The following is a 22,364-nucleotide window of genomic DNA, read 5'->3' as shown; positions in this document are numbered from 1 at the left end:
ATTTTAACTTCGCTTCAATCATCATTATATATTATTTATGTTGAAATCCGTACTGGTGGAAAGTAGCTAGCTAGCATACAATGCAGCACATAACTTGTGGAAGGGGAACATCAAAGATTGAGATTTCAACAAAATAGTAAAGGATCAATGAATGAGAGAGTAAAAGCTGAAGGGATCTTGTCGTGAAAGCAAGAATGGCTTATTATTTTGGGCATACAATACCACAAAAGAAACGCATGTAAGGTTGTCTCACTTTTGTCTGCGTCTGATTCATACCGTTCATCTTCTGTTTTCTTCTACCTGGGTCGGCAAATGTAGGCCCCTTTTGTGTGTGTATATATATGTATGCTTCTTGTATGATTTTGTACAGTTTCAGAGAAAAAGAAGAGGAGGAGGAGGAGGAGAGGAGAGGCTTCAGAGAGAGAAACAATGTCAAGCATGGAGCTGAGGCAAGCCTTAGCAGGACTTCTGACTCTGTCAATGTTCATAATGCTGGGCAACATGGTCAAGAAAGACCATTTCGATCCATACTTTGCTGTAAGTCTCACATCTTGTTACTCTTGTATCATTTGCCTAACAACATGCATCTGTATATGAAATTGTTTGCTATATATGTGTAGATTGTTAATTCTTGATTAGGGAATAACCCTAATCTTCGATTCATCTTCTTCTAAATGACTGAAACAGAGAAATTTATTGACCCAAAATGATAGAGTTAGTATTTTAGGACTTAACAAGACACCTGACTATTAAGAATGGATATTATAAACAAGAAAAATGGGTTAAACCTAGCAGGCCAGCCTGTGGATTTTCGCCCATCAAAAAAGCGAGCTAGCCTATGTAACTGGCAAGCTCGTTCGCTTTTCCTTTTATGAAAAAACTGTTTTTGATTTTTTTAATTAAATTGTAATAAAACCTTTTGTTTTTTATTTATTTTATATTGAGACCATAGTTCTAGGTTTGATTTTTATTCTTATATTGACTTATTATTCATAATTTGTAAAATAAATATGTAAAATAATTAGTATGTGCTTGTATTTGCAAGTTTTGGATTTAATTTATTATAACTTTATAAAAATATGGAAACAACATGAATTTAATCTGTAAATTTTGTAATTTGATTTTAAATTAAAAAAGTCTGAAAAGTATATATAAAAAATTGAAATGATGCTGCCATTGCCAATCCCCTATGACAGGTTGGTTGGGTTAGAAAAATTCCAACTCATCAGAAAATAAAATAGACTAATTTACTTTATCCCGTTTGATGGTCAAGCTAGCAACAGGCCAACTTGAGCCTGCCTATTTTTCCAGCTCCATACTACTACACCCACCCCATAATGTGGGTGGCTTATACTCCTCCCATTTAAGTACAGCAGATCGAGGTGGAGTCTACAATTGAAGTATGAAGAGAGAGAGAGACACATACACATATATATATGTATGTATGAATGTATGAGTATGAAATGTTGTCATGAAGGTGACATATACACACACACACGCACATACATATATTATCTCATAATATAAATTGCAAAATGAAAGTAAATAAACTAGTAAGGTATTGCTTGATGATTAATGTGAGAATTAGGTGGAGCTTGAGGCCAAACCGTCAACTTCTGGAACTGTATTATTCAATGGACAAAACCTAGCTACTGTTTCACACCTCAGCAAAGAGATTTCTAAAGAAACTGGCGGATCACTGAAACCATGCTGGAACCCTCCTTTGCTCAGTAAGCTTCCCCTCACTCTTCCTTGTCTCATTCTCAGAGCTTTTTCCATTTTTGCACCAATGTTCAGGTTTTACATACATACATACATACATACATATGGTATTTTCTTTTGACCAACCTGCAGAAGAATCAGAGCAGTCTAAAGGCTTCATCACATTCTCCTTAACAAATGGGCCTGAGTATCATCTAGCACAGGTTTTCATTTTCTTGGAAAGTTTATGAATCTGTTCATACTTCTTTCCTGGGCTCATCATTTTCTTGGGTGATTTCTTTTCTGCACAGATTGCTGATGCAGTAGTGGTAGCCAGATACCTGGGTGCTTCTCTTGTGCTTCCTGACATCAGAAGCAGCAAGCAAGGATATAGAATGTGAGTTCTTATCTCTCTTCTTTAACTCCTTCCGTGTGTGTGTGTGTATTTATATATATATGGAATTCATTTCCTGCATTTTCATTCGCTTTTGCTCCTATACATACACAGTGAAAAAGAACAATGATTTCTTCTATTTACACAGTCAAATTACTTATGCACACTATCTTGCAGTAACCACACCTTCAAATTTTCTGATTCTGATACTGCAGTTACTAACTGTGAATATAAATTTAGGAACTTTGGAGATGTCTATGATGTTCAGAGTTTCTTAGACAGCTTAAATGGGACAGTAAGCGTGACAAGGACTCAGCCTCCACAAGCATCCAATGGAAAGCTACCAACTGTGAAGGTGCCAACTAGGGTCACTGAAGACTACATTGAGAGGATAGTGAAGCCAATTTACCAAACAAAAGGAACTTTAAGGATTGAATCAGATTTTCCCTCTTCAGACAATAATAAGAACAAGAAATTGATGATGAACCCAGTTGCATGTAAGGCCATGTTTGGGTCTCTTCAGCTTCAGCCAGAGGTACAGGAACTTGTGGGCTCCATGGTTCAAAAGCTCAGAACTTGGAGCCAGAACTTGAATGGGAAGTTCATAGCAGTGGATTTGAAGACTGAGATGTGTAATGCTCAAAGAGGAACAAAGAGTTGTTATAATGCAGAGGAAGTGGGTGAGTTTCTGAAGAGGCTAGGGTTCAATCAAGAGACTGTCGTTTATGTGACTCAACCAAGATGGCATTCTGATCTCGATGCCCTTAAAAATATCTTCCCAAAGACATATACTAAGGTATTTTTCGATGACTTCCATACTCTTCAAAATTTTTATTTTTCCTCTGTTGTTGTTCATTGGACTAAGATACTGAGCTGTGCACAATAGTTTCAGGCCCAATTCTAGAACAAATGAGTTTTAAATCAAAAACTTATGTGCATATCTTTCGGTGGGCAATATTGCAGGAAAGCATAATCCCAGAAGACAAGAGAGGAAAATTTCTGAACACACAGATCACTGAATATGAGAAGGTGATTGACTTCAACATATGCTCTGAGAGTGATGTGTTTGTGCCTTCACTTGCTGGTCTCTTCTATACCAATGTGGCTGCCATGAGAATTGCTTCAGGAAAGAATCAGATACTCGTGCCTTCTGATGAAATAATAGCAGCAAATAATAAAGCTTCAGCATCTGATTTCATCTCTCCTTATGTGTCCCAGAAGACCCACTTTGCTTATTCATGCTTTTGCTGAAGAAATTGCAAAATAAGACTGAGAATTCTGTTTTTTTTTTTTTTTTGGGGTCAAGTTTGACGTTGTATGCAATGTGTCTGCAGAAATTGTAAATCCAATCCAGGTTTGTTTCCCTGTGGAGAATCTTGAAGCAGTTATTTACTGTCATCTTTATATGTTATGATCATGCAAATAAAGTTTATAATATATGTATATATATTATTTATTTATTGTACTCGGGAATGACAAGAAAATTTTAAAGGGAAAGAAAGTACCACAAGGAACCACAATTTTATGAACTGGTATGATTTGACCTCTGCAAGTGGTTACATATGACCCAAAGCAGTGACGCTCCTTCCTGCTTTAACTACTATATGTTTGCTCATATATGATACTAAAAGCTAGATAACTAATTTGAAATGAATAAAAAAATTAGTTAAGTTGGTTTAAACTTTCTTAAACTATTTTTCTTAATCATATACATTGAAACTATCCCTTAGTAGGAACCTTTACGATCAATAACGATAGTTTAGGAAAAAACACTACTCCCTCCGTTTCTTATTATAAGAGACAAATAATCATATTACGTTGATAAAAAAAAAACAGTTAAAATTAGTTGAGGACAATTAATGTGTAAAAAGTATAATATTTTTTCCAATAATGCCCCCATTAATAAGGGGAGAGAGTATGAGAGAGAACAATTAAATTATTAAAAAGAAGAGAAGTGGGAGGAAGAGAGAGTATGAGTTGGAGACAAAATAAATAGGGGTAAAATAGGAAATCAATACAAAAAAATAGAGACAACTTTTAAGTGTCTCTTATATATGGGAACATGCCATAAGCATCAAATGTCTCTTATAATAAGGAACAGAAGGAGTATAAATTTAAAAAACAAAGTGGATTGAGATCTTGTATTTATAATCAAATTTAATACTCAATTAGTTCTTATATTAAGGACCAGAGATAGTACTTCACACTTGACAGTTAAATTGAAAAAAATTCAAATATGATGAGGTTGAGACTGCCCAAACATCTGTCTGATTATTCTCAAATGAAAAAACAACCATAATGTGTTGAAATGTCTTGAAGGATAAACCCCGTGTGTGTTAAGAATTTTGTCACATAATGCAGACTCAAGAAAATACCAAATAAAACCTTAGCAATTCGGTTAAACGAAAGCGTGAATAATTAATCGTAAATTGCCTTATATTTAGATCCTTTTAACATGTTTGATAAAACAATTACAAAAAGAGAAATTAAATTATTCGAAAAGGTTCACCTACTAAAAGCTTCAACTTTTTAGAAAATTAAGCTTCCCATTTTTTGCATAATATTTTTTTTTGGACGACTTTTTACGTAATATGAGCATAACCTATATTTATTGTGCATTTGCAAATTTATGCTTAAAACTATAAAATAAAATACAATTTAAACTATATTTCTGTCTTCAGCGATAAAAATAAAGTGAAGTGTTGTGTTAAAATAACAAATATTTTCATCCTCTAAAATTTTGATGATAATCTTGTGAATCAATCCGAGGTTTTAAGAATTTTTCATAAACCGCTGTATTAGGGGTATAACTAAAATATTTGAATGTTACTAAACAAATAAATTCACGTGCGATTTTTTCTTAACACGAAAAAAGTGAGGAACATGGAAACTACGCTTGCTAGAAAATGAACTTTCAAAAAGTTCACTAAACTGACCCAAAGGACTCTTAAGTGCCTAAATCAGCAGATTGAATTTCTAACAGTGAATAAGAAAACGCCTACAAGTAAAAAACGGCAATAAATTCAGAAATAATCACAATGAATATGAAGTGCTTTTGTTTACAATACACAAATGTTTACAAAGGCAAACCGTTAATAACTTATACTCCTTCGGTCCTAAATGTAAAACTCTTATATACACTAGTATAAAGGTCTTACGTTTAAGACCGGAGGGGTATAATTTATCCAAATTTTCATCATATATACATACTAGTAATAGTACGAGTAATATGGTTCTTGATTTCTGCGAAATATTTCATTTAAAAAAAAAATCATTCGTAGTCGGAAGAGAATCAGGGGCTTCCATTCTATATTAGGCAAACTGAATTCCGAACGAAATTCAACCTTGGAATAATTGAGATATTAAAAAAGGCGATCGAACTATGATGAAATCAAAGAATATTACCGGTGTTTGGAAGGGGAACCAAGGATCCAGGAATTTCTTTCCTATTTTCTTTCCCAAATCACCCAATATGTTTAAAAAAAAAAAAAAAACCATGTTAATGGCCTCATAACCTAATGATATGAAACCTTTTTTTTTGTTTTTTGTAAATAGCTGGTGGCAGGTTCAACCCTTCCATTCCAAAGGGAAATTATATGCAAGTGAAAATAGGAAAATCATGACTGAATGATCCACACATTTACAGTTTTTTCCAATTCAACGGTTAAAAAATAAAAGGTTAGAAATATGAACAAGCTACCTGTCCTACATGTGATGTATCAAATATGTTGAACAAAAAGAAACCAACTTAAATTCCATACACACCTAAAGCCTTAAATACTTAAAAATCAGAACAATTTCTTATCCAAATTTGAAGGGAAAAAAAATTAACATACCCAAAGCCCTACAAAAAAAATGAAACCAGGTTAGCTGAACTATCTGCACTTGCGTGATTGAGTAGTATGTCACCAAAATTTGCAGGGAGGATCATCACTTTCTCTTCTCCATGCTCATCGCCGGAAACATCTCGTGAAAAACTCGCTGAAGGGAGTTTCAGGCAAGGGTATCAGCTTCCCAGCCGCAGCAAGAGGCCAGCTGAACGGATGACAACAGAGAAAGGGGAGGCGGGAAAATACAGTTAGTAGCTTATTAAGCAAGCCCAAGCCTCTATCCAATCTACTTTTTCCTTTTCGGTATAAATATTATGGGCGTCTCATAATTGACTTCAATCAAAATATGGGTGTTTGGTTGATGGTCTCAAGATTAATTTTTTAACAGACCTTTGGTCCGATGTAACCATCGTAACTACAAACTTGTAAAGAATTGAGCTTGACATGAATCTTTAATGTTTGTGACATTCAGACATCTTATAAGATAGGCATTTGAGCATTTTCATAGGTATGCTTATTGACTAACCCGATGACTCCAATGACGACGGAAACTATCCACATCTTCCAGTTAAGCCTGACTGTCTTGGTGAACTTCCCCAAAAATTCAATTATGATAATCTAAAAAAATAAAAATAATAACAATGTTACGGTGGCTTGAGATGTTGCGTTAATAATGCAACACGATAGAGGACATGTGACGAGACCAACCTGAAGCACAAGAGTTATGCCCACTATCCCCATAAAGAGGTAGTTTCTTGTGACTCCCTTGAAGATGTTGTATTCATCTGGCTTTCGAGCATTGAATTCATTAAAGATCTGCAATTTGCAAGGCATATTTCCTTTATGATCATCTTAGTGCAAACTGGAAGGAGATAAAACGCACTCAGAAGATTGAGCAGCCATTTTCAACTTCCTTTGCGCATACAGCTACTTGTGGATCCATTGGTATAAAGCTAGGGGTGTGGACCACAACAACCCTTCTAATCAGACAAACTAGATAAATAAATAATTTCCAATAAAAGTAATCGGTAAACATGAAAGGTATTTTATGCATGACTAAGCTGATTCCCCAAGAGAATTGGTGTACTACAAGCTCTTTCCTCGATCAATTAGAGGAACGTTAACAACACATAATCAAAAGAAGAGCCGGTACCCAAATACATTGTGACATTAGGAAATATTTAAAGGTTGTATAAGAATGAATTCAACGGCTTTAAAATGTAAAGAAAATTCCATCAATGCCTTAGACTTCTATATTTTGATTCAAATGAAAGCTACTCCCTTTAATAATTACTATTTAATTTGCCAAAATTATAAGCATTATTGTAAATCTTAATTTCAATTCTAAGTAAGGGTTGCCATTCATTCGAAAGTACAGAACAAAATTTGTTGCACGAATATTATGAAATCTCAAATTCTTTGCCGATATAGCTAGTGATACGATAAAAGATAGAAATAAACTCCATCCTCCCCCCTCATAACAAAACCTAGATAACAGATGTAATTAATAGAGAAAAGGACTTACTTGACAGAAAACAAATGCATTAAATATTAAAGTGTTCTTCACTTTGAGAGAATGGGCTAAATCATCATGCTTCAGACCCAGTAGGCTCCTGCCTCGGAAATTGAGTACAAGCAAAACAGATATTTGGTATATTGCCTGAAAAAACCCAACTCAAACATTGTTGATTCAGATAGAGGGCAGTAAATGATCTGGCATACACTCAAGGCATAGTTAAGGCAGCAGTTTCAAAATTAATTGTAGCCAAACGCCAGCTTTTGAAAACCAAATTCAACAACCAAGATAAATGCGGTACATCAGGATCAAAAGTTACCTGTATAAGCAAATTCCTCCACATGATATTTGTTATGAGAGGTTCCCTGCAAATCATTCAATTACTGTTATATAAATCTCACAAAACTATCCAAGAGTAAAAGCAGCAAATCTTTCATTTTGAGAAGAGAACCCTAATAGCTGAATGCCCATAACAAAAATGCATTATGCAAGGCTACGCATCCAATATACAGGCCGATGCATGCCTTCCCAATATAACTGTACCATTCAACACAAAGGAAAAGCTTTTCAAATTAAAAATATCCTAATTTAATACTCCCCCGGTCCTTAATGTAAGACTTAATTAGCTAATTTGAGTAAACTAAGAATATTAGTTAAATTAGTTAATATGATATGTTTTTTTTAAACCCTAATCATTCTCTATCCCTTGAGTAAATTAAGGATATTAGTTAAATTAGTTAATATGATATATTTTTTCTAAAACCCTAATCATTCTCTATCCCTCTCCTCCTTGATTATTGAAGGGAATATTGATAGGGTTAATTTGAAAAATCATGATAAACATGTCAAATAGGCCTTATATACAAACATCAACTCTCAAATTAGATCTTATATTAAAGACCACAGGAGTACATCAGGTATGTAAGAAGATTGCCTACAGCACCAATCAAAGTACTCAGTAGCTACTAGCTACTTAAAATGATTGGAAAATTCAGACCTTCGGCCCACAGGAGATCGATCCATTAGGTGATCAGTTGGAGGTTCAGTTGCCAAGGCTAGTGCTCCTAGGGTATCCATAATCAGATTTACCCAGAGAAGCTGTAGAGAAAGCAACAACGAGCATTACAACATCTCCCAAATACAAGTGAGCAAGAGGTAGAGAGAACAGGATAAATAAAGCAAACCTGCACTGTATTCAGCGGGACATCACCAGAAGAAACTGCAGCAACAACATTAATTACAAGAGCTGCCACATTTACTGTAAGCTGAAACTGTATAAACTTCTGGATATTTGCATATACAGACCGTCCCCATCTGACAACCTGTGGTTTGTAGACAATAGCTATAATTAGTTATGCTTCAAATACAACTTCAGTACTTATTTAGTCAAGATCATATGTCAGCTAGCCAATGCCCCTATTTCTAGATAAACCATAAAATATTATTTGAAACTTCCAAATTTCACATTTCAAGAATATGGCGTGTGTGTTGAGAAGCACATTCATAGGGATTGGAAAGAAAACTACCTTGAAATTTTAAAAACTTAACAAAAGAAGGACTAACCTTCACAACTGAAGCAAAATTGTCGTCCAAAATGATGATATCAGAGCTTTCTTTAGCAACTTCTGTCCCTTGGATGCCCATTGCAAGACCTATATCAGCCTAAACCCCAAAAGGTATAAAACTAAAAGATCAGGACAATATGAACTATTTTGCATAATTAAAATGGAAATAATTCTGGGATAAAACTTATTGTTGTATTTAAGAATTTCTGATAAATAAGATAAGTACATAACACTAATACTCGACAAAGATAAAATAGACACCAGTGGCAGACAGAACTAACAATACTTAGCACAACATAACAAGTGTTGCCATCATATAGCCAGCAACAAGCTTCTATGACCACACAAGGAGAAACCCAAAGACGATGACAAAAAGCCAAGCACACCTCATGCAATGCGGGAGCATCATTAGTTCCATCCCCAGTCACAGCAACAACATGCCCCTTCTTTCTCAAGGTTTGCACAAGCAAAAGCTTGTCATTAGGAGAAGACCGCCCCATAACCTACACATTACCAATGGAACACATTTAGGCATTATATGAGAGTGCGGGGTAAAATAAGTTGCCACAGTAGTTAGACAATACCGATATCCTTTCTGCAATATCCTCTCTCTCTCTGTCTGATAACTCCCGAAATCTTTTGCCTTCAATAATGTTTGGCTCCCAGGCATCTGCAGATGAACCAAGTATTCCACATTCCAGAGCAATTGCTTTTGCCGTTTGCACATTGTCGCCGGTGACCATTCGCACCTAGGAATCACAGTTAATACTATATCAACAAGGTCTAACATACAGAAACTTCACATGATAAAATCAACACCAAACCACTTCAACTATCCAAAGCGGGGTATCGAAATTCAAACTCCACCCACCAATTGCAAGAAGAAAAATCCAGATAACCAGAACCAATTGAATGAGTGATTAGTCCATTATTCTCGTCCACTCTTATTTTGTACAAATAATTGGTAAGAGTCTAGCAAACCACTAGTTTCATGTTTCAATAAAGAGAATACTATTACTACCAGTGCACCATCTCAAATTCCAACTGTATTTAAATCATGTTCGCTAGAACAAGCTTGACGACCAAGTATTTACATGGCACGCATGATCACAGCATAAAATCAATACCTTCACTCCAGCTTTTTGACAAAGTTGCACTGCATCCTTGACACCCGGCCGACAAGGATCCTGCAATTCGATGCATAAAGGATAAGAACAACATACAAAACTGGTAGAAATTAACATGTGGAAGCATACTTCAAGTGACACATGCCACCAAGTTACAGACTCTCAATAAATCTAAACATGTCTAAAGAAACGCAACCATTTAAAAAGCACCTTATAGATAGAAGTGCAACATAGCATAGCAATGAAGTATGGCACAGTAGAAACAGACAGTAAATAAAAATACGTCACACAAATAAATTTCCCACTTCCTCCAAAGAGTATGCGACACTGCTATCAAAGCATAATATGATATAAGACAACATAATAATCAGGATATAAGACAGCTATTAGTTATTAAATACCTTCAGACCAACAATAGCCAATAAAATAAGATCATCCTCGGGCAATGACCAGCGAGCAAGTTCTTCTTCACTAGTTGGAACTTTCTCTATTTCATAAGGTCTATATGCAATGGCAACACAGCGAAGACTGTCAGCAGCCATGACTTCAATAGCTTTTCTAAAATATGTCATCTGTAAACCACAAAACTTTCACTGAGACCTCTTTGCAAAATGATATAAAAGAACAAATTTTTGTCAAAACTCATTCTGACAGCTAAACATAAAGCTACTTTCTCAAACCTTCTCTTCATCCATGTCTACTGACTGGTTCTGTGCATCCATATATGCTGCACAACAGGCCAGTACTATCTCAGCAGCACCTTTCCAATGTATATGAACTTTAGAGTCAGGCTGCAGAACACCGTCAAATTATCAGTAACAAAATATCAAGTCAGTAAAGCCACAAGAGGATACAAAACTTTTGCCTATCTTTTCAAAATTAAATGCATAAATCTCCCAACAACGCTCAACTAATACTGCTTCATGCCTTGAGAACTTGGGATGCAACTGATATCATTCAACTTCTCTGTGGTCTTTGCTTTTTAGCATATGTTCCAACATGTCATAAAATACAAGCTCAAAATTTCACTAGTCAACACAGCATAAGGAAAAACCATAAACCCCAGATCTCTTGTAGTTTTTTTTTTTGGAGGGGGGGGTGGGGGTATGAGAAGACAAAGAACTACAATGGTTTCAAAAAAGTAGAGCTGAAAACAAGGAGGAAAACTGCTAAGAGAAGACATGATCCTATCCTGTAACATTTGAAGGGGCAAAGCTGCACCCTTAAAGATGTTTGCATTCCTAAACAATCTGATACAATCAACCAAAAAGCTGCATAAGTTAGGCCTTACTCTTTCCGATAGCATCTAGAGGTATCATGAGAAGTTGATATATATTGACACATAATCAGCCCATCAAACTCTTCCAAGAAATTCAAACTAGTTACCCCTGAGGGAGGTAGTTACTTGATTTACCCCCGGGGGGGGGGGAGAGGGGAAGACATTATAAACTTAGAATATTCGGTTATTGCATCAAAACATTATTATCTAGGTTATTACTTTCTTAGTGTTCTGTAAACAAAGCTGAAAAACAAAGAGGGGCTTCAGTAGTGTATACCTTTTTCAGGTTATAAATTAAAAATACCATTAAGGTGATACTTTCACAGGTTTTTACTTTTGATTCAAATAACTAATATCAGAGGCCCCTTTTTTTTGTAGTTCTTCTATGTCTTTGAAAGATTTTTGAACTTGAGTTGTGAGTTCTGCCTTTGTTTTTTTTAATAGCATATGATTGACATGGCTACAACATTTATGTAGTCTTTGTTCATAGGGCATAATTCTTTAACATGGATGTGAAGGTTTAATTCAAAATGTTTTTAATATTTTTGTCTATATGCCTTTTTTTTTTTAAAAAAAAAATCATAGCATCCTAATTCATTAAGGTGAGTGCCGCTCTAGAACCTCTCGCCTAGGGCTTTTTTGACTCCCTTGTATAGGACCAAAACAGATTTGAATTTGACTGAAGCCAAGGAAGGAGCACACTACATTTATGCTTTATGAATAATACCAAAAATTATGTTAGAGATAATGCATAATACATTATACCTTAACTTTCAAATATCAAGTTACCAACATGATGCCAACTATACTTGAGCATCCAACATGATATGTTAGCAAAACAAGAAAGCAAAAGCAAAAAGGCACATTACCGTCCTCACTGCAACTCCCCCACGTTTTTTCTCTGAATTGAATGGAAAGACGTGTATAATTGATGACTCTGATCTGACAGCCTCAAAATCCATCCCCAGCTGAGATTACACAACCATCATAACAGGTCGTAAACACAGTAATGATAATTCCGCTTACAAATAAAAAAATGATAACAATTTTTGCTTCAAGACTCGTTAGATCCCTCTGGTTTCATAGAAGTTTCAATTTGATTCACCTTGTTTAAAATTTGACAATATGCTTATCCTATATTTTAAAATGACGCAGTCTTGCTCCTCTGTCTTATAATCCACCATAAAAATTTAATATGAAACTCACAATTTTCTGACTTCAACATTATTCATTTAAGTGATGCCCTTAACTCAGACTAAAATTTGATGTTGAAGACAACCTACTGTAAAACTTCGCATTAAATGTTAAAAAATGGGAAAGATTGGTATTCTAAAATGTATGAGGACAACAGACTGTCACGACATTAGAGTGTCATGAAATTAGGGGAACCAAATTGGAACTCATGAAAGTAGACAAAGATCAAAATTACATTTGAGCCTAAAAGCTTCAAAACAAACCTGAATTCCCCAGTTCAAAATTGCCTTTTCTGTTGGTGATCCAGAGACCTCAACGTTGTTACCACCCTGTAAAGAACAAAAAGTTCAGAGTAGTTGCAACGCTAAACTTTCAGCTCCTATGTTAGTATTGTGGAAACAGGGAAAATCCCTCTTAGTATACCTCAGGTACATAAACACTGCCATTGGTATTTTGTGCAACACCTTCAACAAGCAAAGAGCGGCACTTATCAGGGAGCTCGGATTTGTTGTGAGGAGGATTAGTCTTCTTCCCTCCAATGTAAGCTTCTGTCACAGTCATCTGTCAACAAATGATATTTTATTAAATTCAGAGAGAAAATATTAGAAACTGCTGGACACACCATCATATTCCATAACCAAGGCCAGCAGACACACCCTTCTCCAAAAACAGCATTCCCCAGGTTAAACAGTACTGACTTGCAATTAAATCATCTCCACATTCCTCATTCATAATTATTTCAGAAGTTAAAAGGCTGCTTACTTTACATAAGCTATTACACTAGAAGCCACATCAAAGTTAAAACACTTGAAATAACAAGGGTCCAAAAAATAGTTACATTAAAGAATACAAAAATAGATCAGAAGTTCACAGGCCGCATTACAACAAACCTGATTCAAAGTCAATGTTCCAGTCTTATCGCTGCAAATGGTTGTGGCAGAACCCATTGTCTCACAGGCAGAAAGCCTCCTCACCTATTATTCATTCAGCTACATTAAAATGATTTCATCAATTTGATACACATAAATTCACTCAAATAAAAGCATCAATTGGCATACCAAAGCTTTATCTGCCATCATTTTTCTCATTGAGTAGGCAAGTCTATAATATAGTTGAAGAAGAACAACGTTAGCAGAATGATATTAAAAGAATGATGTTTACAAACCACATAATATAGCACTGGAATAAGAGCACATACAAAAATTAATCAGTATAAATAATGCCAGAACAAGATGGTGTCATGCAATCTGTATAGCCGACTATACTTAGTGAAATGAGAATTCTCGTTGCTTTTGTATAGATAATGCTAAAAGAAAAATCTGAAGCTGCATAAAAAGCATATAGGATAGTAAAGCATGGCGTTTTATTGAAGGTATGACCATTTAAAAGGCCAATTAATTGTTTTATGCAAGATGGAATTACAAAAACTATCACCAAAAATGAGAAAAATGAAGTAAACTCTGGAAACCTTATGAAATTTACAATTCTAACCAACATTGGCTCACTTACGTTAAAGTGACTGCTAAAGGAAGCCCTTCAGGCACTGCAACCACTACAATGGTGACCTACAGATACATATGCGATGAGTCAATATCACTATACAACCGATTTCGAACCCCATTTGTATATTCCTCGTTAATATGAAAAACCAATTTAAATAAATATACATACGGCAACTGTGACTATCTTAATTGCTCCGTTAATAGCAACACCAAGTTTCGTATGGCCCGCCTTAAACTGAGGGCTCCCATCTGAGTTTTCGGTATGCCCAGTAAAATATCTGTTCACAAGTTAAGGCATTTCAGATAATAAAAACTATTACTGAAAGACAAGATATTCATACCACCATCGGTAAACGGCCAAATTACCTGACCAGTAGCACAACCAGAACAACAGCAGCCACAGTTAGCCCAACAATACCAATGAAGGTGGCGACGCCATTTAAGCGTACCTATTTTAATACTCAATGAGTAACCATACGATGCATATAGAAAAGCTTCATTAGAGACCACATGTAGATAGAGAACCTGCAAGGGTGTTTCTTCACCAGTGTCTTCCGATATACTAGCCATTAAAAGCCCCCACTCAGTATTAATACCAACACCTGTAACCTGGCAAGAAAATTGAACCAAACAAAACTTAAGCCACAAAAAAGGTTGGGTCTGACTCTTAACAGAGCAAAACAAAGACAGACATATTATCAATTTAATATATTTATTTGTTTTTTATTATGTAAACCAAGGACAGAAACCATCACTCGCTATGAACTCTTTCCATATTCTGCAACATTCTTTTCTTTAATCATTCCTTTACAAAGTTGAATAACTAAAAATCAAACCAAGAGTATAATGCCTTTCAGACTATCGAGCACTCACAATCACTCTCAAATGATAAACATCTGTTAAAAATACCATATTTCTACACAACATGGAATTAAATATGTGGATGGTTACAAGATAATCTGCCTGTTAGTTACAGAGTCCTTATGCCCTCAAGAGTAAATGTTGCCTGTGACTGCTATTAATCAATGAGGCTGCTAATCGTGTCACTAACTATTTAGACAGTCCTTCGAAAAGGTTTGTATTAGTAACTAAAATATATTGCATGATTACAAACATATTAAGAAAAAAAAGTGAGTCAACACTCACCAGCATGGTGCCACTTCCATCTGCAACTTTACATCCAGACATCAGAAAGGGGTCCTTTGAGTCCTTGTGAACCTAAGAAAAGAAAACGAGTTACTAAAATGTATAATAAACAGGCTCAATCCCCACAAGATGAGAACAATCACGTACAATCTTGCTCTCGCCAGTCATACTTGATTCATCAATTGCAAGGGAGTGACCAATGATCATAATTCCATCAGCAGGGACCTGCGACGGAGAAGTTCAGAACACTAACAATTAGGAAAAATCTACCAGTGAGACCATTAAAATTATTAAAGGAGTGCCAAATAACCTGGTCACCAATATTCAGAGGTATAACATCACCAACAACAATATCATAGATTGAGATCTCAACTCTTCTGCCATTTCTTATAACCTGCTCACGGCCAAGTTTGAATGTAAGATTAAAAAACGGCCAAAAATATGGAAAAGCAATAAACTAGTAGGTTAAAGTCACCCAAAAACAGACGAAAACAAAAACAAACCTCTAGATGTATATTTCTCTTCTCCTCATTTAAATCACGAAACTGAAGAGACTGCTTATAATCACTTATAGCTAGAAAAGAATAAGAGAAATAGTCAGGCAATCCTCAAATGGGAAGACAACAACTGTTATGATGTCATCCATGGCAGAATACAAAGCAGGTCAATAGGCAAATCTCCACCCAAAAAAAAAGTACAGAGGAAAATTTGAAAAAGTGCAAGTAGAGTATAACACATTATGGTATTTACCCCAGAAAGAAGAATTAAAGTACACACCTGTAACCACAATAACAAGAATAACTGCAAATGCAATGCTACCCCCATCATACCATCCTTCCTTGATACCCTACAATAGAAGATTAACAATGAAGGGGAAAAGCCTAATTCTTAATATTACCTAAGACATAATTAAAGATTACGAAGAGGAAAATCAACAATTAAAAAGAGACTGAGCAAGGCTAAGGAAAACAGCACAAGAACCCAAGGAATATAGTAAAGCTTACTGTTGAAAAGTATGTGAATTTTTTTTTTTAATTTCAATTACCCAATAATTGTTAATTTTTATTATTCACAATATCTTATTATCTGATCTGCTTATTTAAATCTGTGCAGATTAAGATTAGATAATTAGATATACAATCTCTCTTGAGATTTTATTTTCTAGGGTTAAAACTTAAGAGCTAGAAGGCAGGCTTATTGCCTTGTACATTTGCCAAACAACAACAGAGAATGAAAATATGGAAACTCAGCCGTTTGCTTCACTTATGGACACGAGTAAGTTTATAACAAAGCAGAGAAAAACTAGCCATAAAGTCTGCAGATACATATTTGTGCAAAAGGATGAGGCACGTCTGTAATCTCTGTTAAACATAGTGATTTTTTTATAACAATATGTCCTACATTTTTCTAAAGATAAGCACAAAGAATTGCATTCTAACTATCTCAGCCAATCTCACCTCAGATTTTATTCCTAGCGCCAATGAAGCCACCGCCGCAACCATTAATATAACCAGGGTCAGATCCTTGCAAGCATCCCACACAAACATCTGTAGAAAGGAACAATAAAACAAACATCTCCAGAGATCGTTACAAGATCCCCCAATGAAAAGATAGTATGCAAGCAAGAGCAGTCAACAACTGAAATGGAAATGCAGCAACACAAACCAAAAAACTCCTGGGCTTCTTCCGAGGATAGTTGTTTGACCCATACGCATTCCTCCGCTTCATTAAGTCACCATCATCACCATGAATTCCCTTCCCTAAATTGGTTTTCAACGACTGTGCAAGCCCTTGAACCTGATAAAAATGCTCGAAATAAGCACAAGCATATTTGACTATAATCAGTGCCTTTACCGGGTTTGGAATTTTCACAGAAAACCTACCCCTCCATATTGCTGCAGGACATCACTGTTATGATCCCTTGAAATTGAAGCAAGCTGCTCTTGCCCAATTGGAAAGTCACCAGAAGCAGCTGGAGGTGGTGCTGGAATCCCTGAAATTTGAAAGCACTAATTATCAAAAATGGAAAAATACAACAACAACAACAACAAAGCCTTATACCACTAGGTGGGTCAAAAATGAAAAAATACAAATATATATAAACCAGAAACAAGTAATAAACAAGGTACAAAGCCTGTCAAACAAGTTTGTCTAAATGGAAAGTGAATATAACATGGAAACTGCTTATGAACACAAGAGTGCAACAAATACCTTGTAGGCTTGTACACCATGTATCATAGCTTATCATTTAAAAAAGCAAAGAAAAAGAAAAAGAAAGAAAGCAAGAAACAAGATTGCATAACAATAAATCAAGGCAACCAGGCCATCCAACAATCAAAAATAGAAAATGAGAAAATCTATCGGATATTCAAAACACCCAATAGTAGTCTTCTGATTATACTCCGAAACAAGATTTCAGAATAGATACGTAACAATTTAGATGCTGAGAAGACTCCAAAAATTAAGTATAAGGGGGATATGGACAACAACAACAACTAGTCTTTTCCCACTAAATGAGGTCAGGTACATGGATTACACAATGCCATTACACTTTATCAACAACTAACTCCGCAATGGTTGAAATTTAGAAAATAAAATGTCATTTTCACTTAAAAAATAAACAATGAAATTTGATATGGAAACCCTTGGTAAATGATCAACTACAGATGTTATATTTCAACTGAAAGGGAAATAAGGGGAACAAAGGAAAAAAGGGTGACATCCTAAATGCAAATTGAAGTATAAAATCATACTAAATGTCTATAACACAGTAGGCCCCTCATGTATGGCACAAAATCTAAAGAATCAGCTGTATATCACCGCTTGTAAATAACGCAGCCTTGCTATAGAATTTATATTTTATATTGATATTGATCAATATTGATAACTGATAAAGCCCAATTTTTATACATTTTATCCCATATTAATTTAGGATTTAAATAGTAATTTTGAGCTTAACTAGATTTTTATGCATTATTAGATTAATTGGTTGATTTTTAGATTTTTCATAAAAATTGAGATTTCGAATTTAAAGTCTAAATATTTTGTGATTTCTCATTTTTGACTTGGAATTAATATTTCCTATTTCTTTGGAAACAAGTTTCATATTTTTAGAAAGACTTATTTCTAGAAAGTTTTGCAATTTCTTGCCTTATTTTTGTGCATACCTAATATTTTTGATATAGATTATCTTATATTTGAATATAATCTACATTAATGGATGCATCTAAATTCTTGTAAGTCAAGGAAGAACATATAGAAAATATAACGATGCAAAATTATTTCTTGCAATTCAAGCACAATCCATCCAATGGCTAATATCAAGTGAGTCAATCAATTACTAATGGGTTTGAACTTTGGATCCACAAAAATTTTCTTTTTCCCCATTAAAATATTCCCCTCATTCCATAGTCAATGGATGCCTAGTATCACTTCTTTCTCCATTCACGTGAACGCTCACCCCTCTTTGTCAAAGGAATTATTCAACTTCTCCATTCTTGCGCAGCTCCCACGTACTTCCCTCCTTCACACGTCATGCAGCCCATCAAGAATTGAATAACCATTTCCTCTCAGATTCATCTCTTCCCTAGGGGCGACTCAATTCCTATCTTCACATCATCATCACCTTCCATCAATTCATGGTCATGACATCTAACAACTTTGGAGGAGGAGGCAATTTGATGGCAGCTTAAGCTTGCTAGGGAGCCAACTTCGGAGAAGCATGGAGGAGGTTTGAGCCTTGGACTAGCATTTGAAGACCACAAAGAAGTGATATTTCATTTATCTTTTTAATTCAAGGACTAGAGATTATATAGTTTTAAATAATTTTGAGTTATATTTTTGTAAAACAATTTAGTTTTAAATTGTCATCTTCATTTTTAGATTGGATTGATACTTGGATTATATTTGTACTAAGATTTTGCTGGATTTTATGTTTGTGAACCTTTTCATTGCTAATTGAATTTATAATTGAGTTTTCATTATGAATTTAATTATCAATGTAGTTTGAATTGCAAATTTGGATTCTTTTACCTCTTGATTGTTTAATTGAGTTGGTAAATTATCTAATTGCTATATTAGATAATTTTAAACATAATTTTCAGAATTAATTTAAACTATTTGTCATTGATTTTAATGAGTTTAATTAACCAACCTTACACTGTTATAAGTTTTTCAATGGTTTAAGGTTTTTTTTTTTTTAAAATTGAGGGTTCCCTATGTTTCAAGTAGGTAATTACACTCATTAATTCCATTCTCTCATCACTTCCCTCAAGTCTTAACCAATTGATTTAGATTATGAAGGCTAAATTCATACAAATCCTAAGTTGTTTCCTCTACCATACCTAAAGAGAAACTTCTCACTTTTTACTTGTTAATTTTCGTTGCTCTCTAGTTGTTTTTTTTTAACTTATCATTTTAATTTTTCCTTCTACAAAAAAATCCCCAAAAATTGCATTTGCATTCATTTAGTTTAATTTAATTTTTATATAAATTTTAGAACATTTGCATCTTGCATTCAGAATTAGAACTTTACATTTTAGTTTAGATCCATTTTATTACATTCTTCATCACCTAAATTTTTAGCAAGAGAAACCCATAACTTGCTCCTTAGAAGTAATGACCTAGGTTGATTCTAAACTATAAATTAATTGAGTGCTTCAACAACATAAGCATCATCAATTTTTGCGCCGTTGCCGGGGAGTAATGATTAGACTTTAGGTTTAAGTTCTAGGTGACCTTGCATGTTTTATCTGCATAATTTTTTTCTTTCTTCCCTTACATTTTTCTATGCATTTTCTTTGCTTTTTATTAATTGCATTTTTGCTTTTCAGTTGATTTTGCTAATTCATCCTACTCTGGAAGTTAACTTTTCACTGTCCAGATTTCTGTAAGATTTAGGTTCTTAATGTTTTTGGGCGTGCTAATCATTTTTGATACCTTTAGGTATCAGGTGTAGGCTATAGCTATTTTGGCCAAATTCAACCGTTTTCATTGAGTTATCTAATTTTCTTTTATTTTTTTTATTTTCTCTTGATTTTTTTAATTCTCCAGGTTTTTCTTCTTATTTTTCCTAAATTTTTATGAGCTTCCCTTTACTATTTTGAAGCTTTGAATTTGTCCATTAGTGTCTCTTGCTATCTCTTTCCCAGCTTCAATGGTGTTTTGACTTAATTTGTTTGGTTTTTTTTTATGCATTTTTCTTTTCATTTCACTTTGTGTTTTGACTTAATTTGTTTGTTTTTTTTTTTAGGCATTTTTCTTTTCATTTCACTTTGATTTTTAATAGTTGCCCAGTGCATGACTAGATCTTCTAATAAAAAATTGTTTGAATTTGATCCTAAGTTTGAGAGGACATTCATCAAAGAAAGAGAGCTCAAGTTATAAATCTTGTAGGAAGTGATTCTTCTGTTAAGTTAACTGCTAATTCCTCTAATTCTTCTGACTCTTCTAATTCTGAGAGCAGCATCACTAGTCCTGCCAGGACTATTAAAGAATTAGTTGGAAAGTTGTTTCTGGAAAAGTATTTCCCAGCATCTCGTACTTCCTCCATCAAGAAGGATATTTGTGGTTACCGACAAATGTTTGGGGAATCCTTATATGAGTATTATGAGAGCTTTAAGGCATTGTTATCTAGTTGTCCTCACGACCAAATTTCAAATGCATTACTGATTCAATACTTTTATGAAGGGCTTTTGCCTCTTGAGAGAGATTTACTAGATTGTGCAGCTAGATGAGCTCTTCTTGACTTGACTGTTGAAGCTGCGTGGAGATTAATTGAAAAGAAAGCTGAAAATACCCAATAGTTTGGGTACTGGCAGCAAGCTAGAGTAAATGAAGTTGAATTGCATTATCTTATTCTAAGTCTCACCTTGAGAGCAAAATCGATAAGTTAGCATCTGCTATGAAGAAAATGGTTGTGTTTCAAATGAAGAACTCCCAAAATATGGCTACTTCTATGGGATCTTCTTCCCCTTTCATCCCATAAGCTGACTCTACAACTCTAATTGGGTCACTTTGCTCTATTTACTCTCTAACTACTCGCACCACTGACTCTTGCCTTTACCTAAATGATAAAGTTGACTCTTATAATGCAATATATCACACTAAGCCTATGACATAAGGTGGCCAGAAATATGATCCTTGCTCAAATACATACAATCCTGGATGGCATGACATCCAAATCTCAGATATGGAAATGGCCAGCCTCAACAACCACAGTTCAATCAAAGTGTAAACTCTTCAGTGGTAAAATGTTCCAACAAGTTAGGCAAACTATGCCAAATCAAGATGAAAGTTTTGAAGTTAGAAGGCATGATAAAACTCCAAATAGATAAGTTTGAACAAAAAGATTTGCAACATAGCCAAGAAATTCATAATTTTCAAACTCAAATTGGGCCGTTATCTAATGCACTTAGTAACATGCAAAGTCAAGGTTCAGGGAAGCTGCCATCTCAGGTAGTAGTTAACCCTAATGTTGGCACCCAGCAGAATCCTAACATTGGTAGAGTTAATGCCATATCTCTCAAAAGTGGAAATTCAATTACCTCCGCAAAACCTGTCACTACCTATGCTTCAAAAGATGAGGAAGCCATCATTAAAAATTCCCCCCCCTCCAGATCGCATGATAAGTCTATTGTATCAAAACCACAAGTGGCATTGCAAGAAAACCAAAAAAGGGTGAGGAAGGAAAGAAAGTGAATGAGCAAGTCTTACCTTTTCCTACAGAGGTAGTTAGGGCTGAAAGGAGAAAGAAAGAAGCTGAGATGTTCAAAGAGGTTTATGATATCTTCAAAAAGGTGGTGATTAATGTTCCATTAGTTAATCTAGTTGCACAAGTGCCTAAGCATGCAAAGTTTTTGAAGGAGTTGTGTACCACTAAGAGAAGGCTCAAGCATGATGGTAAAGTTGACTTGGGAGCTATTGTCTCTTCTCTTTATCAAATGCTAATGCCAGTGAAGTGCAAGGATCCTGGTAGCTTTTTCATATCTTGCACCATTGGTGACATTGAGTTTTCACATGCTTTAGCAGATCTAGAGGCGGCTATCAATATCATGTCGAAATAAGTTTTTGCTCAACTTCAAGGTGTGGATCTTAAACCTACAAATCTAT

At 34.8% G+C, this 22,364-nt stretch overlaps 2 protein-coding genes across 8 annotated transcripts in view; one reads left to right on the top strand and one right to left on the bottom strand.

The window, feature by feature from the left end:
• Positions 1 to 429: 429 nt before the first annotated feature.
• Positions 430 to 3,375, top strand: LOC114731131 (protein MANNAN SYNTHESIS-RELATED-like). The gene is made up of 6 exons (XM_028918250.1): positions 430 to 537; positions 1,589 to 1,730; positions 1,855 to 1,925; positions 2,013 to 2,098; positions 2,336 to 2,891; positions 3,059 to 3,375. The coding sequence occupies exons 1-6, from the start codon at positions 430 to 432 to the stop codon at positions 3,344 to 3,346; spliced, it is 1,251 nt and encodes a 416-aa protein (XP_028774083.1). The 3' UTR covers positions 3,347 to 3,375.
• A 2,316-nt stretch (positions 3,376 to 5,691) lies between these two features.
• Positions 5,692 to 22,364, bottom strand: part of LOC114731152 (calcium-transporting ATPase 8, plasma membrane-type) — a 29,553-nt gene continuing 12,880 nt past the window's right edge. For 5 of the 7 annotated variants that reach the window (XM_028918278.1, XM_028918274.1, XM_028918275.1 and 2 more), the window contains 30 exons: positions 17,138 to 17,253; positions 16,920 to 17,051; positions 16,712 to 16,801; positions 16,032 to 16,101; positions 15,758 to 15,828; positions 15,565 to 15,648; positions 15,402 to 15,479; positions 15,255 to 15,326; positions 14,634 to 14,717; positions 14,475 to 14,557; positions 14,278 to 14,386; positions 14,116 to 14,171; positions 13,665 to 13,707; positions 13,497 to 13,580; positions 13,030 to 13,167; positions 12,870 to 12,935; positions 12,282 to 12,380; positions 10,814 to 10,924; positions 10,535 to 10,705; positions 10,134 to 10,193; positions 9,591 to 9,755; positions 9,393 to 9,509; positions 9,005 to 9,103; positions 8,626 to 8,763; positions 8,439 to 8,539; positions 7,761 to 7,806; positions 7,451 to 7,585; positions 6,634 to 6,741; positions 6,452 to 6,543; positions 5,692 to 6,130 (listed from right to left, as the gene is read on the bottom strand). In XM_028918278.1, coding sequence (XP_028774111.1) covers positions 6,046 to 6,130; positions 6,452 to 6,543; positions 6,634 to 6,741; positions 7,451 to 7,585; positions 7,761 to 7,806; positions 8,439 to 8,539; positions 8,626 to 8,763; positions 9,005 to 9,103; positions 9,393 to 9,509; positions 9,591 to 9,755; positions 10,134 to 10,193; positions 10,535 to 10,705; positions 10,814 to 10,924; positions 12,282 to 12,380; positions 12,870 to 12,935; positions 13,030 to 13,167; positions 13,497 to 13,580; positions 13,665 to 13,707; positions 14,116 to 14,171; positions 14,278 to 14,386; positions 14,475 to 14,557; positions 14,634 to 14,717; positions 15,255 to 15,326; positions 15,402 to 15,479; positions 15,565 to 15,648; positions 15,758 to 15,828; positions 16,032 to 16,101; positions 16,712 to 16,801; positions 16,920 to 17,051; positions 17,138 to 17,253 — 2,903 coding nt within the window. In that variant the 3' untranslated portion in view covers positions 5,692 to 6,045. The remainder of the gene's footprint in view (positions 6,131 to 6,451; positions 6,544 to 6,633; positions 6,742 to 7,450; positions 7,586 to 7,760; positions 7,807 to 8,438; positions 8,540 to 8,625; positions 8,764 to 9,004; positions 9,104 to 9,392; positions 9,510 to 9,590; positions 9,756 to 10,133; positions 10,194 to 10,534; positions 10,706 to 10,813; positions 10,925 to 12,281; positions 12,381 to 12,869; positions 12,936 to 13,029; positions 13,168 to 13,496; positions 13,581 to 13,664; positions 13,708 to 14,115; positions 14,172 to 14,277; positions 14,387 to 14,474; positions 14,558 to 14,633; positions 14,718 to 15,254; positions 15,327 to 15,401; positions 15,480 to 15,564; positions 15,649 to 15,757; positions 15,829 to 16,031; positions 16,102 to 16,711; positions 16,802 to 16,919; positions 17,052 to 17,137; positions 17,254 to 22,364) is intronic. The other 2 variants (XM_028918277.1, XM_028918279.1) reach the window with 2 other exon arrangements.

Source organism: Neltuma alba, unplaced genomic scaffold, assembly GCF_004799145.2.
Source record: "Neltuma alba isolate B1F8T4 unplaced genomic scaffold, ASM479914v2 tig00012806_pilon, whole genome shotgun sequence".
In the NCBI taxonomy this organism is placed as follows: domain Eukaryota; kingdom Viridiplantae; phylum Streptophyta; class Magnoliopsida; order Fabales; family Fabaceae; genus Neltuma; species Neltuma alba.
The sequence above is the reverse complement of the archived record's forward strand: the minus strand, read 5'-3'. Positions and strand labels throughout refer to the sequence as shown.

Bases quoted from the DNA above. Each gene is read 5' to 3' on its own strand.
- LOC114731131 (XM_028918250.1), top strand. From the start codon at position 430: ATGTCAAGCATGGAGCTGAGGCAAGCCTTAGCAGGACTTCTGACTCTG. The intron at 1,731-1,854 runs GTAAGCTTCCCC...ACCAACCTGCAG, and splicing joins CTGGAACCCTCCTTTGCTCA to AAGAATCAGAGCAGTCTAAA. The intron at 2,099-2,335 runs GTGAGTTCTTAT...ATATAAATTTAG, and splicing joins AGCAAGCAAGGATATAGAAT to GAACTTTGGAGATGTCTATG.